Source organism: Nicotiana attenuata, chromosome 8 (genome assembly GCF_001879085.1).
Source record: "Nicotiana attenuata strain UT chromosome 8, NIATTr2, whole genome shotgun sequence".
In the NCBI taxonomy this organism is placed as follows: domain Eukaryota; kingdom Viridiplantae; phylum Streptophyta; class Magnoliopsida; order Solanales; family Solanaceae; genus Nicotiana; species Nicotiana attenuata.
The window spans coordinates 25,716,857-25,733,050 of record NC_031996.1 but is presented as its reverse complement, the minus strand read 5'-3'; the positions used below and the strand labels follow the sequence as shown (position 1 = coordinate 25,733,050).

The following is a 16,194-nucleotide window of genomic DNA, read 5'->3' as shown; positions in this document are numbered from 1 at the left end:
CAAACATGAAATTTCAGGTTGATTAGACCTCTAATTGACCACTGCTAAAGCTGTCGTTATACCTTAAATATGTATTTCTCTTTAAATACACATCATTACCTCCTGCCATCTTCATAATCCCAAACCGTCAAAAATCCCTCTTCACTTTCACTTGCCTCTTCTCCAAAATTCTAACTCACCAATTAACTCAAGAGACCAACGATCATGACAAACCCACAAGACAATCCTAGAACTCCTCCACCACCCACTCCCTCTAATTCAGCTACCCCTCCTCCACCTAGCACATCTCCCAAACCCAGGCTGAGAAGGGTGAAAATGCTTGCTTGGAAAACAGTAGCGTCTGGGGCTCTCTCAAAGAAATTAAATGAGAAATTAAAGGCAAGCCAGGTCCAAAAATCTGACTCCAACTCTAATTCTGAGTCATAAAAATCGGCTAGTGAGGGGGAAAGACCTGGGTCTTCTGACTTTGAGAAGAATCAAGAATCCCCTTCTAAGGTAAGTTCTTTTTTGACTGAAAATCTAGAAACTAGGTTTGTTCTGGTTGGGCCTATCAGGGATGTAGAATTATCTGAGTTACGAAGGAGTGGAGAAAAAAAGAAATCTAAAAAAGAAAAGAGAGAGAGAGAGGGTGCATGTGGTGAAGACAGGGGAAATGGGAAAAGAGTGGTTGATCATTCACCCACTGCTGGTTTGTCTGTGCCTGCTATCTGTGGGGCTAAACAAGAAAATGTAGAAGAGAGTGGCAAAAAGTCAGGGGGAAGTGGTTCTGGTGAAGCTGCTGAAGGGTTAGTTAATCTAAGCGCACAAGGAGATGAACCTGGTTTATCAACTGAAGAGACCCTAACAGATTTATTGAAAAAGGTTGGGACAAGTTATGATCCAAAGAAAAGACGAACTCCCACACCAAAATCCCCCAGTGCTGCTAAACCCTCTATGAAAAGAAAGGCTTCATCCCCAACAACTACTGAAACTTCTTGCCTAGGGGAAGAGCCACAAGAAGCAGGGTGAAACAGAGTGAGAGTGATCTACAAAAGGCTCTAGTTAAGAGTAAGGAAAAAAAGGATGGCTAAAGGAAAAGGGAAGGTAGCAGAGTCCTCAGAGGCTGTGGAAGTTGAGGAGATGGAACAGGTCCATCAGGAGGAAGTTCCAACAGTGGAGGTTCAGACCCCCAAGCCCAAAAAGCACAAGACTTCTTCTGTGTCTGAGGCTGCTGAACCTTCATTAACCAAGAGGACAAGGTCTGCAATGAAAATTAAACAAGTAAGAATTTCTAAAGATGAGGAATGGAGTGGAGAAGAAGAAGAAGATAAGTCTGATGGTGAACAAGACAAGCTTGCCATGTTTGGCAAAAGAAATTTTTTGAAGGGTAGATTGCTGAAAGACCTGGTGGAACTAGGAATGATGAGACTGGTGGATGCCTTAGCTGCTTAGGGGTGGAAGGACATGGTCCTTCAGATGGATGGAACGCTAGCCAAGAATGAGATCATTGAGTTTATGGCAAATGAAGAGGTTAAGGGTGGCAAGGCTAGCAGCCTGGTGAAAGGAGTTCAAGTGACCTTTGATGCAGAAAAACTGGGAGAGAACCTTGACATACCCTCTGAAGGGTTTGATGACTATACAAGGCAAAGGTGGCCTTGTCTGGACTCCCTTCCTACTGCCCTTGAAATTACCAGGAGGTTTTGTGATGCTGAAGATGTGAATGAGGCTAGGGCTGTTCAGAAAAGTGAAATGAGGCGACAACACAAATTCTTGTTTGAATTTGTCAACAAGTGCCTATTGCCCAGACATGAGAGAAGGCATATTGCAAATTATATGGACCTAGTTCTTATGGAGTGCCTGGAAAGTGGAAGGCAAATTAATTGGCCTGCATTCATCACCAAGCTACTGCACATGGTCATCAATGGCTCCAAGGCTTATGCTACACCCTATGGCATTATTCTGACTACGATTCTGGATAGGTGCAATGTGCCTCTGAAGTAATGGGAAATGGCCTCAAGCAAGGATCACTTTGGCATTAATACTCTGATTGCTTGTGACTCTTTAGTCAATGCCATCTCAAATGAACCCGGTTCATCCAAGAAGACTCCTATCAACAGTAAAGTCAGGGCTCTAGTTCAGGAATGTGAAGCCAAGGATGCAGAGATAGCTAGGCTCAAGGCTCGTGTGGCAGAGGTGGAATATGAGAGGGATGCCCTCAAAACTGAGCTTACCAAGGAAAAGGAGAAGAATGATTGAATTCTTCACAATATGCTGAATCTTCTCCAAGCCCAAAACCAACCCTCTAGCTCCCCCAAGCCTTAGGAATTCTAGCTTCTGTCTCCTGAACCTGTCTAGTGCCTTCAGTAACCCGGATTAGGGATTTTTCTATTTTTTGCTCATGTTTTAAATGTTTTTTGCTTTCTGGTTGTGGATTGTGGTAGCAACATATCTTCTATCAATGATATCTACTATTTTTTCTCTTGTTCAAAGTTAATCTTTCCTTGATAGTTTAAATATGTTTGCTTGATTAATGATGATTAAACCATGATTGCATTGCAGTTGCCCCAGTGGCCATGAGTACTCACTAAAATCTGTGACTCACATTTTGTATGCAACTTTTCGATGATGCCAAAAGGGGGAAGAGATATTGTGCTTTACACATTCTGAATAAGTGATATATATAACCTAATTAACCTGGTTCTTGATGATAAGTGAATTTTCTAAACTTTGTATTGATGGTTAAGCTGAGTTCTCACAGGATCCAAGTAAGTAAAAAGCACAGAGTTTGTCATCATCAAAAAGGGGAAATTTGTTGGCCCAAGAACAAGTGAAGTTTTGAAGATTGACAAAAGAACTCAGACATGGACCAGGTCCCTCTTGCGAAGCACATTCATTTTCACGCCCCAAAGCCAAGGGGCGTGACCGGCGCTCAACCGAGAAAGCCCGACTGAGCAAGCCTATTAGGTTTCTTCTGACGTTTGTATGCTCTTACGCCCTTCAGGGTTTTTGAATGCCTTCTTTTTGTTTATTGGCCGTCGTAGTCTGCCATGATATCTTGTCCTGGTCTCCAACTGATTGACGAGGCTCTTCCCCGACCCCTTTTGTCATATTTCAGACCGATGGAGGACCGACCAGATAAGGTCGAGCAATTGGGGCCTGCTAATTTGTTTGGAGATCGCGCGTCGAATTTCGGGGCCTTTGGGAATGCTACCCTGGATGAAGGTCATCTTCGGGTGCCCCGGTGGGCCCTGTTGATTTTGATGTAGACAACTCTTTTAGAGAGCATAAGGTTGGCTTCCGTTTGAGGAGCTTGCTTATGTTTGGACGCTTCTTTGGGCCCTTGTTGAGCTTTGGTGATCGGCACTTCCGGGGTTTACTCCTCTAGAGAGGGGATCGCAAGCTCGGGCGCTCGCCTTGTGTCTAGTACCGGGGTTTTGGAGCTCATCGTGACCCTTTTTCTTGGGGCCGGGGGCTCCCAATGCGAAATGCTGCCTCGAGCATGGAGATAATTCACGTGGTCCCTCGAGTCTTGTCGTCTATTGGAGGATGTTCCTTCGGTCGGGTACCGACCTGTCGATTCATATCGAGGCCATTGGCTTCCTGGAGCTTCCTCGAGCAGGCGACTCGTCGTTTCCCCTTGCATATAAGAGGGGTGGCTACGGCCTTTTTGCGAGACTTCATTACTTTTGGGTAGCTTTTCTTCTGTTTCGGCATAGGGCTCCCTATTTTTTAAAGTGCGAAAAGCGTTGGTGCTTGCCTTTGCTTTATTTTGTCAGTTCTGCCACAATCATGGTGACCACTTCGGGACTGGCATGGCAAAAGGCGGAGAATGATGTTCCCGGTGATCGGAGTCGAAGGATTTTTCTCTAGAGATGGTGTCCTTGATAAGAGAGGAACACCTGGAGATGGCGAGGCGATTCTGCGGGTGGAGCGAGGGGGTGACACTGCAGGTGTTTTCCCCAGGTGAAGGCATCACAGACTCTGCTGATGGGTTCTTGAGTGTGCACCTATACCCTTTTGCATTTGGCCCCCCTGATAGGGTTGTGCTTCACTTTTGTTAGAAGTATCGGGTTACTCTGGCGCATATTCATCCGTCGTTTTGGCGAACAGTGCTGATGAGGAGATTTTTTGCGGAGAAAGACGGGCTTGAGTTCACACTTGATCATCTCATCATGCTATATCGGCCTTTTCATCATCGAGGCCTGCTAACCTTGAGGGGTCGTTCGCCCACGACCCTCGTTGTCGATGATAAGGAGGGTGGAGATCGAGAATGGGCCAATTGGTTCGTCCGAGTCCGTACGACTGATATTATTCTTGTGGAGTTTCTGCCATTCCCCGACGGGTGGAATCACGCACGTAAGTGAAGCGCTTTGCCGCTCTTTCAAATTTTGTTCATGGCGAAAATCGGCCAAATAATAATGCTATTTCCCTTGTTGCAGCAACTTCGTGGACGCCAGGCCAAGTCCATGATTTGCCAGGATGGGTTCGGAGGTTGGTAACCCATTCGTCTCGCGATGAACGCAGGTGGAGAGCTATGTCTTGCATCAAGTGCGGGGCGGAACATCAAGGTGCGTGTGTATGTTGCTTTTCTCCTGCTGGCGTATACTCGAGGTAACATTTTCCCATCTTATTTGTATTGGATTCGCTGTTTGCAGATATCGGGCGGTTCCTTGGGGTGAGGCAGCGCTTTTCTGGAGAGGAGATGGAGTCGTCGGTCTCCAGGCCGAGAGATGGCAGTAATAAGAGGGACCGGAGCCCACCATGCAAAGGAGACTTTAGTAGTGCTGGCCGGGCTCGCATTTTTATGGACAGGGCACCGCCCGATTCTGCTGTTCCTGGAGCGCATGTTTCCTGGCAAATGACTCCTTTGAGTGAGCACATTGTGCCCGGGCCGGTTCTTCTGGGGTCGTCGGGGCAGGACTAACAAGAACATGTTCTGATCTAGGAGAAACCCGCCGTCTTCATTTCGTGGTGAGTTTGTGCACAGTTTTCTTTGTATCCCGCATCTTCCTCCTCTCATTGGATCTTCCCTGCGCAGGCCTGCGATAGGCTTAAGTTCGAGCTGTTTTGCCAAAAGGCCAAGTTTCAGAGGATTCTGGATGAGGGAGAATCCCGTAGGCTCCTTTGCAAGGAGAAGGAAGGTGAGCTGCAGTATTGGCGATATGAGGCATACCAGGGCTCAAACTACTAGAGCTATTTGATGGAGCAGGTAACATCCTGTAGCGTGTGCTTCACTTTTTTCTAATTATAAGGCTAATTTCTTCTCGCCATATCAGTTGCAGAAAAATACAGAGGCCTTGGAGTACCTTAAAGGCGACGTCAACCGCGTTAGGGCCGCTTGTGATGAGCTAAGAGCTCAAGTGCAGGCTCAAGCTCTGGAGGAGATGAGTGCCTCGGCTAGGATCCCTGCCTTCGAGGTCTAGCTCAACTTGACCCGTGACAATGCCAAAGTTCAGGCGGATACAATCGAGAGACTTGAGTCTGATCTCTCGAAGGTCAGGGCTGAGATAGCCGATACCCGGGCGAAAGCGGCATTAAGCCGAACCAGGGCTGATCGTGAAATGGAGATTATCATAAAGGATGCTGCTGATGCTTAATCCGAGTTGAGGCGAGCCCTTGACCGTGAGAAGAGGATCGAGGAATATGTTCGCCCCAATCCCGGAGAAAGGTATTCGAGGAGGTTAAAGCGAGAGGCTTCATTCTCTCGGAGGAATTGGCTCGAGCAAGGGCGGATGAGGGTGACACTCGGTCACACCTTTCGGACGTTGCGGAGGTCGAACTTGACGAGCTGTAGTCCTTTGGCGTAAAATATAGGTTCCACCATTTTGTAACTTTGTTCCCGGCGCACGTAGGACGTGCCTGTAGGTGGAGAATGTTTTTTCGTATGTAATATTAGAAGAATTTTAAAGCTTTATTACTTATGTACCTTTTTTTTGTCATTGCTCCCGATCGCGTAGACTGGTTTTGGAATTAGTCCCCGAATCGCGTTACGGCTCGAGCTTCTAGCTTTGATTGGCCTTCTAGCTTTTTCCCGCCTGTATGGGCGAAGGGCGATGGCCCTTTGTGCTCCTAGGCCGAAGCGATTTTGCAGGTGCGTGACCTGGAGATTTGTCTATACCGACGATAGCGCCGTTTGGGCCGTGTCTTTAGGCGCATTGTGGTTGAATTTTCCTCGGGTTCAGTCATCGAGTCGGGATCCAGCTCGAGCTTAATATACCCTTGAGCCCGTTTGGGCTGGCGATGATGGTTTTCATTTTTCTATTCTTGGGCATTTGGCGATTTCCCGGGTCCAGTCTTCGAGTCGCGTTGCGATTCAAGCTGTAATTGACCCTTAATCTTTCCAGAGATTCCGGATGGCAGTAGTGGCATTGATGTCATTCCCTTGGGCATATTATAATTTTTGGGTCCAGTCTCCGAGTCGCGTTGCGACTCGAGCTGTAATCGACCCTCAAATTTTACAGAGTTTTTGGCCAGCGATGGTGGCCTTTCTGTCGTTTGGTCGTTGAGATCTTTTAGTGTGAGGCCCAGAGGCTTTGCTTAGTTTACTATTTTGGATTCGGTCTCCGAATCAGGTTACGATTCGAGCTCGCTTTAATCCTCAAGTTGTCAATTTTCAACCCGGCAACAATAGCTCTTACATTTTATGGTCGTAGAGACCTTTTGATATGAGGCCTGGAGGCTTGCTTAGCCGGCGATAATGGCTCTTACGCTTTTTGGTCGTAGAGAACTTTTGGTATGCGGCGAGGAGGCTTTTTGTAGGCTTTGTTTCCTCTTGTTAAGGTCTTTTTGAATGTTTTTGCCTGACTCGTCATCGGTTCTGAAAGAACCTCGATTTCAAGTCATAGTCGGCGATGTTTTGAGCACCTCGTAAGGTTCATAGCTCATAGGTCGAGTAGATCGACGCTTTTGCGATTTTGGAGCCGACGTGGTCGGGACTCGTTTGTTTTGCCTGTTGAGGGAAGCTTGATTTTTAACCGGTTCTTTCCAAAGTAGATTCGGAGGATTTTTTAGCGACAATCGGGCATCCCCGAGTCGCGTTTTTTGGGCAGTAGCAGCCGTTTTGACCGGAGTCATGTGCGTTTGGCCGAGGCCATTTTTGATCCCGAGAGGCAGTTTTAGGCGTCTACACCGAGGGTATGCCCTTTAGGGATTCTTACAAATGCGACGTATAGCATAAACTGCGGGATTTTCATGCCTGTTAAGGTCTTACAGTTTTCTATGCCTGTTGAGGTCTTACAGTGTATGGAGAATAGATCTGGTTGTGCCGAGGCTGCCCGCTAGGGTCTTACAATTTTGGATTTTCCAGTGCGTGGAGATTGGCGATGATTCTTTCGAGTCACCGAGTTCTTCTTAAGCTTGAAGACAGCCTTTTGCGAACCCGGAGTTGCATTGTGAGGGCTTCGTGAGCCCGAAACTTCCGACCCCGGGTAGGGTGGATGATGAATCGTTTTAAGTCTCCGAGTATCTCGGGATGCATTTGATGGAGAGGTTTTTTCTTATGAATAAGCCGAAATAATCTTCTCCAAAGCGTGGAATGCTTAAAAATATTCTTTATTGCTTGGCGAAAATATAAGCTGCAAATACATGTTGCCCTGTTGCTGCGAGTTTGGCCCATATGGGTGTGACTTCTCCGATTATCCGATGCGCTCGTATGATTCCGCGCTAAAACTATTAGAAGTGAGGATTGCGATCTCGTCGGATCCCCTCCTTGGGGATGTGCAGTCCTGCTAATAATCTTGTTGGCGGAACCTTCTCAAAGTTAGAAACCTGGTCGAGGAAAGAATGCCTGGCGGGCCCGTGGTGGCCGTGGATCCTCGAGCGGGGTCCAGAGCTACCGAATGCCTCAGCTGGCTGCCTACATGCAGATTAGCAACAAGAAAGTTAAGGAAATGATAAACCTGACCATCTGCCACGTCCGGTGAATAGGTGGCATTTTGTGGAGCGAGCACTGCTGCAGCCGTCTGCCACGTCCGGCCAAACCTGACCGAAGGTATGGTTATCCTTACCTTTTGACCTTATTCGAGGGCGATGCCGGCGATGGGTCATATGGTGAGGGATCTCCTCTTGTTGCTCGTAGCTAAATGCTTTAGCCTTGCGTTTGTCGTGGGGTTTTACACCTTTGGCAGAGCAGGGTCGGAGTCGCCTCCAGGTGATGTATCCGTTGTTGTCTGTGTAAAGAATCCCCGCCCCATGCGCTCGACGTATCGGCCTGAGCTCGAGCGGGCTCAACCGAGGGAGCAATTTGGTCGTTGTGGCGATCTCCATCAGGAACCTGTCAGAGGTACGGCGCGAGACCGACGTTGGTCCGGGTTGTCCTGTCGGCTTTGGCCCGACATCGTCGGTATAGATTGGGCGAACCACCTTTCTGGTGATGGGCACTTGCACTCTACATTCTACGGATCTTTGCGGGGTGCCGCCATCCTTTTACAGCCGTGACGATGCGCCGCGGCTCGCCAGCTTTTTTTTGCCCGATCTCCTTCCTCCCGTGGAGTTGGATCTGGGTCTGCTCGCTCGGCGACACTTTGTGGCGACCTTTGTTGAATGGCGTAGTCACTGCTCTTTTGGATCTGTAACTCCGAGCGTCTCGTGGTTCCCGTGGTGGGCCATGGTTTCCTTGGAGGGGTTTCGGTTGAATAGATCTGAGCCACCTGGAGTTCCTGGCTTCGCTTATGGTGACCACTATGCTTGGAACTGCAACGTTGAAATCGTGCTTTATCGGGCGAGGTTTCCTCGCCGGCTGTGTCTTGTTGAACCTGGTATCATTGGAGGCTCCTCGAGGGTGTTGTCCTCGGGCTGCTGCCTTGTTGTTGCGAGACGTGTTGCATCTCGAATCATCTCTTCCGTTCGCGCTACATGGATGATTGCTCCATTCACTCAGTGTCAGCTTCTCTGCTGGGAATCTACCCAGATATGCTGAACCCTAGGAGGTTCCCAGACGGTCGTCTACGGCCCTGATTCGGGACCGGTGTCGGTTACGGGCATTCGACCGAACCTCGGCCGGATATTTGACCAAGCTTTGCTTGAAATGCCCTGGAGTTGCTGAGTATGCTTTGTTTAGGTTTTGGGCAAAGGCCTGTGCCGCCAAACTACTCAAAATCGGGAGCGATCTCGTTTGTCCTGTCGAGGAGCGGGGTGCGGCTTCCTGCGACACTTTATTTCTTCTCATTCCAGCCTTTGGTGCATTGGGCTTTCTTGGTATTGCTTTGATGGCGTCGATGCGCGCTTCCACGGACCACGCTAGTACGGTGAGCGGGTCCTCAAGATCAGGTGCCGAACAATGGCGCTGCGTCATGGTTTCTTCCGAGGGAGTTTCTTCAAATCTCTTTATCGGGACGGGCTCGAGTTCTCTATTTTGGAGGGTGCTGTTTCTGGACGAGCGTGTGTAAGCGGTGATGCGCCCGTAAGGACTTGAGGTCCCATCACTCCTAGGGGGTTTCGTCATTTCCAACTTTCGTGAATATGAGTTCCGGGGTCATATCTTCGGGAGACGGTTGCTGTAGGAGTTTTCGCGAGCATGATTCAATTATTTCGATGAGGTCTTCCAACATCCTTACCGCTACGAGGTAGGTTGTCGGTCCGTTACTGTCCGATATCTCGGGCACTGGCTCGACATAAGGAGATATTTCTGGTACTACCGCGTTGGGAGTCTCTGGGCGATTCTGTAGCTGAGCGATAGCCAAATGACGTTCCTGCAGCATTTCAAAAATATTATAAAGATTAACTTCCTGTTCCACCCGGGCTAGGATTTTTTGGGCTTCCTGTTGGTCGATGCACCATGTGTCGTCATTGGTGCGCGAGACTCCGTTGCCCTGCTGAGCGGCGTGCAGGCCCGCGTCCGCTCGAAATGATCTAGATGCGTTATCGGGGTCCTGCGGCGTTGCGCCAGTCGTTGGAATGGCCATACTGTTCTTTCTGCAATTTTTGGGGTTATCGTTCTCGATTTCTTTATCGAGCTAGACATCAACCTGAAATCGAAAGATTTTGGGCAAGAAAAAGTGTGAAAGATATCGTGCGTTCGAGTGTCGAAACTAACAAGAGAATAATCACTATTATTTTTAGCCCCACGGTGGGCGCCAAACTGTTTACCGTGAAAATGGTAACAACAATTAGATTTGTAAATGGGATTCTAAAAATACGTAATCTATTCCCGAGCTAGTTTGTTAAGGCAGTTAGTGCTAAAGCATGAGGTAAAATGATAAAAATCGAGTTAAGCTAAGCAGTAATCGAACCAGTAAGGGGCTGTTGCCCAGGTGTAAGATCGGCCAGTGGGTGCCTCGGGGCTGAGGTGCAAACCTTTCTCGGGCTATCAAGGGTAGTCGGGAAGGGGGGATAACAGGTAAAAATATAGCTAAGCAAGGCTCTATATCACCAATATTGAACAAAGTAATGAAGAACGAGTGATAAAGCAGTAAAGTGCTAAGGTGTCCTCGAGGCCGATGAAGATAGGCACTTTAGAAGAAAGAGAGAGAGAGAGAGAGAGAGAGTGAGATATTATTGCATTTTTGGAGAAGTGAAACAACATCGGCCGTTTAAAAGGTAGGGTGAGTTCCCCTTATATAGGCGAGGGGACTCGGTATAGTACATGTATATTAATTGCAAGAGTACAAAGATGGGACGGCTTGATGCGAGGCCTCACCGTAGGCTCTAGGTAGGCCGAGCCTGTTAGGCGTAGCCATGTGCCTAGGGGGCTTCCCCTGTTATCCCGACCTCGGACCTTGTTTCATTCGAGTCGGACTTCGACGAGCCCTAAGGCTGAGAACTCGATCGCGGCCTTCCACCCTCGGGGTCTCGAGGAAGGCTTCTGAAATGTCTTGATAGCAAAAAATCAAAGTCTTCTGATTTTGCCGCGTACAAAATATTCTGCCAAATAACAACATATCTAGTTCAAATTTTCAATATCCGACACCACCAACAACCTGTCTATGGAGCATCTAAATACAACTGAAGAGTAATATGGAAATGAAGGCTCCGGCTATATCACAAAATACAAAGTACATGATAAACAATGATACAGGATCCAGAAATGAAGTGGGGCTCACCAAGTCTGCTGAAAAGGAAGATGCATCACTAGCTGCGACCAACACTGCCTGCTATGGAAACACCTACATCCATTTAAAGATGTAGCGCCCCTGGCAAAAGGGAGGTTAATGCCGTCAAATAGCACTAGTATGTATAACTAAACACCATCTTATTAGAAAGAACAACCATACAAGAACAAGGAAATCATAAGGATTCAACAAAAGCTTCAAACAATCACCACATCATCAAATAAAAGGAATCACATAGCTTTCACATAATTTCCATAGCTTTAGGTTGGGACATTTCATACTATTGCACAATCATTCACAATACAACCGCCTTCTTACGCGGAGTCCGATCTCCGCCCGATCGGCTAAGCCGTCTCATTTGAGACGTATACCTCAATCACAATTTCATTCTCACTTTCCGGTTTCAATATCGGCACAATACCATCATGTGTGCGGCATTGCATCCGGTCACGGCCCGATCGGCTAGGCGGCCTTACCAAGGCATTGTTCCTTTCTCATTAATCATCTCATTTCACTCTTTACTTCACATATATCAATTCATAGGCACTTAGGGCCACAATTATCACATCATACTTGGCACTAGGCCACATTTCATAACTCACATTCCACATCACTTTCACTTTAAACATCAAACTTGCAATTTAAGATAATGGGCACATACAAGAGCAATTCAAGTTATAAGCATAGAGAGGAATTCTCATGATTCAGCATAGTAATTACAATTTAAACTTGACTTGAAATCTAGGCAAGTTAGCATATAGTTCACATTCTTCACATATCCCCAATTTACCAAGAATAGCAAATTGAACGCATTGAGACACACCTTTCACATATATTCTTGCAACACCAAATCCTTTGAAATAAGAAATACTACATAAATCAAATTCCGAACTTACAACATATGCGGGAACACCATGGGAGCTTAATTTCTAAGAAGAGGGGGTTTTAGCCATACATACCTCAAAGAGCTTTTCCTTAAGTTTCTACACTCCACCAACACCTCTAGCAATAACAAACTATAAGGAGATAGCAGAAATCGATTAATAATTAGGAAGAGTACCCATGGTGTAACTCTCTTAGGAATTTTATCAAACACCTAACATGTAAAGTAGTCTACAAGGTCTGAAAATGGAAATTCCTTCCTCCCTCAACCAATTTTAACAGGAGCTACCCAAATTAGTTCTTTAATATAACATACTACAACTTAGTCCCACATGCATGGCCTATTTCTAATCCCCCGCACCATATTTGAACCCTTAACCTCTTACATGAAATCTTGGAAGAGGACTTACCTGGATGGAGGACAATCAAGTGGTTATCTTCCTTGATTCTTGAAAACTTGAGCCAGATTTGGGTGATTATGAAGCTAGGCTCCTTCTCTCTCTTTCTCTCTCTATCTGCTCTCAACTCTCTCTAAAATCAGTAGAAAATGACTCCAAATGAAGCCCCAAAGCCTATATTTTAAAATGGGGTCGGGTTATAAAAATAGGAAAAATAAGCTGTCACGCCCCAAACCTTGGGACATGACCGGCGCCCGACCGGGTAGCCCCAGTCAAGCGGACCTGGGTGCCTTTCCTATCCCACGTGTTACCCCGTGTTTTCATTGCTCATTAATCAAGGAATTAGCCATTTATAATTAAAACACCTTTTTACAAAACATACATAACATACATGGTTACTTAATGAGGTTTACAACTTACATCGCCCAACATACAAAATACATATTTACATAAGTCCGTAACCCACGTTTACTGTCTACGGAGCCTCTAAGGATACAAAGGATAACACAATACTTGCCAGTAACAAGGCTCCAACTATACCTTACACAAATACCCAAAACATGACTCCGGAATAAAAGCAGCATGAGCCACGCAGGGACCCGAGAGGAAAGGGGCTCACCAATGCAGCTGACGGAAAGTGAAGAGGAGCTACGGTCGGTGGACTGGAGTACCTGCTATGGATCCACCTATAATCATAACACGAATGTGGCGCCCCCGGCAAAAGGGACGTCAGTACATTTGAATTGTACTGGTATGTATGAACAAACTTTGCCCTAAGCAAACTCAAACCATACACAAGTAACAAGTAGTAATGGAATCAACAATCAAATACACATGAAAGGAAACAATCAAGCCAAACAAGTTTACAATCTCTCCATTTCCCCTTCAACATTTTCACATCAATGATTTCACAACTTTCTCATATTTTCCTTTCAATAGTGATTTCGATCACTTTCCACCCTTATCACCTCAGCCACCCTTATCACCATAACCCACACCTTATTACTTCGTGTTGCAGCGCGCAAGCCGATCCCACCGAACAATCACAATTCACAAACAACACAACAACAACAACAACAATTCACAAAGAACAACAACAACAATTCTCACGAACTACAACAACAATTCTCAAGGAATAACAACAACAATTCACAAAGAATTTCCATAACCATCAATACCATTTCCATCATATTCAATAACTCATATGCATTTTTTGGTCACAACGATGATTGCCCACGACAAGCCATATATGTTATTACCATAGTTGTTCCAATTGCATCATTTATGATTTCCTTCCATCATTTGTTTCTCGGCTCTTTCCACATAACACTTTCACAATCACACCTTTGGTTTATTGCCAATTACTTACACCATTATATCGGGAGACTTAACCACGAACACTCAAATCATACCAATCACAAGAATTTCACACATAATCCACGTAGATATCACATACCAAATATTCGTACACCAAACAAGGTGATTTTACAAAGGTCAAAGTTAGCCATGCATACCTCGATTAGGCTTTCCTTAAGTTACTACAACGTTCCGGAAATTCTAGCAATTCCAATCTACTTTGAGACATAAGAAAATTGAACACAAATTAGAAAGGTATTCATGGTTTCAGCTCATTTGAGCATTTTATCAAATACTAGTTAAGCATCTTAATTTCAAATCTGTTTTTCAAGGTTTTTCCTTCATTCCCCAACCAAATCTTTACTTATTTATGTTAAACAATCTTCCCACAAACCTAATTTGTACATGCATGTATACATAATAGTATTACACCCAAGAATCATACCTCAATACCCCATCCCATACCCCAAAATCCAAATTAAAGCCTAATGTATAGAATCTTACCTCTTGGATGAAGAACTTAGGATTGGGCTCTTTGATTCTTGAACGTTGATGCAAGATTTGGATGATTATGAAGCTAGACCTCTCCTTTCTCTCTCTATATGCTCTCATCTCTCTCTAAAATCAGTATGAAATGACCTCAAAATGAACCCCAAAGCCTATATATTAAAATGGGGTTGGGTTATAAAAATAGGAAAATTAACCCTCCGAAGTCGGGTTTGCTATCGCAAAATGGACCGCAAAACAAGAATGCTGGCCGAATTGTGCATCGCAAAATCGGCGCCCAAAACCGGGCTACAATGGCCCAGTTTGCGACAGAAATGCGACCGCAAAGTCAGAAATGCGACGGGTTTTGCGATCGCAAGTTTGACAAAGGATCGCATTTTCTAGCCTTTGGTAATTTGATCATAACTTTGCGTAGGAATGTCCAAATGACGAACGGTTTGAAGTGTTGGAAACTAGACTCGAAGACCTTTCAGTTGATAGGTTATTAATCACATAAAACCTTATACATATTTAGATATGATCGTTCAAAGTATGGACTAGTGCAAGCTCATTTGGAATTTTAGCCTATTATGAACTTTTCCAATTTTTCTTAGACTTAGACCTTTCCTTGGACTCTAAATTACTTATCATAAGACTTATACACATATTTACCAAATACAATTGATGTACACCATGTTAATAGCACATAAAAATATTATAATAAGCCTACGTGGCACCACAAGATCCCAGGTTACTTAGCAAAATTTTTTGGGGCCTTACATTCTCCCCCCCTTAGGATCATTCGTCCTCGAATGAGGATTTTGAAAATCAGTTGGTTTTGAACATTATACGCAAGCTCCCAGTTTTTTCACTAACTCCCCTATTTTTAGAAAATTTCGCCAGAGTTTCCTTTGTAATTTGGACATATCTACCTGTCAGAGAGCCCCCGAAACATATTTCCAAGCACCATTACACAACTCCTATTATCCCTACAACTGGTATTCAATTCATTTCCTCAACACTTGCACATATTCAATCACTTGACACATTTTTTTGCACATAGTTTGGTCACTTCAATGAGTCCCATACAGTTCAACCAATACACTATACGCATTTCAATTAATCATTCACTTATCACAAGAGTTCTTACAAAACTTTCATTTACCAAAAAGGGTCTGCACATGACTCAAATAATCATAACACATACAATTCTTGCAAAACTTGAGGAGTTACAATAGTAAAGCATTTAGGGGAGATATGGGGTGTTTTTGCACCAAATGGAACACAACATTAGTTTTCTTAGAGATAAGAGTTCGCACGATCACTACTAGACTTGTTCAAACAGATGGGGATATTTTTCTTTCATTTCATCTTCCGCTTCCCATGTGGCTTCCTCAACTCGATAAAGCACCACAATATTTATATATCAATGAGAAGAACCTCAGCATTACAAACACTACTTTATCACGATGATACCTGGGCATGGACTGCACATTTTTAAATCATATCACCTAGAAGGTACCTTTCAAATCAAAACCAACTGCTATGCAATGAAGATAAAATATTTTATTTCCACAACACTCTCGGCCTTCAATGGCCTCTTATATCTACAGACTTTGCCAGAACACATTCACCGGAGCAATTTCGACCCCTAAACTTACTTAACAAGGATAACAAGTAGATATCTCGCATAAGCTAACTATCCACTAACTTCACCTTCAATAATTTCCACCGGAATGATACACAATTGATATCCACCTACTTTCTTAGACATAGACATGTGAATCCACAAAATATATGGGGAACAACTATGGGGACACTTCATACTCCTAGTGCGTCCTAATGTGGAATACACTTATGCAACCTTTATTATCAACTCACATAACATCTTCAGGGGAAAATATTGAGAATAGCCTGCTCACCCTCCAAACTCTAAATCTCTAAGCGAACACTCACACTAAACCCTTCATGACCTTCAACAATTACTCTAAGATGTGCTATCATACACTGACCATAAAATTACCTATCAAATATACATGTGATCA

General features: G+C 45.0%; 1 protein-coding gene across 1 annotated transcript; it reads left to right on the top strand.

Moving 5' to 3' along the window:
• LOC109231578 (WASH complex subunit FAM21 homolog) lies at positions 205-1,008 on the top strand. The gene is made up of 2 exons (XM_019397231.1): positions 205-419; positions 555-1,008. The coding sequence occupies exons 1-2, from the start codon at positions 205-207 to the stop codon at positions 1,006-1,008; spliced, it is 669 nt and encodes a 222-aa protein (XP_019252776.1).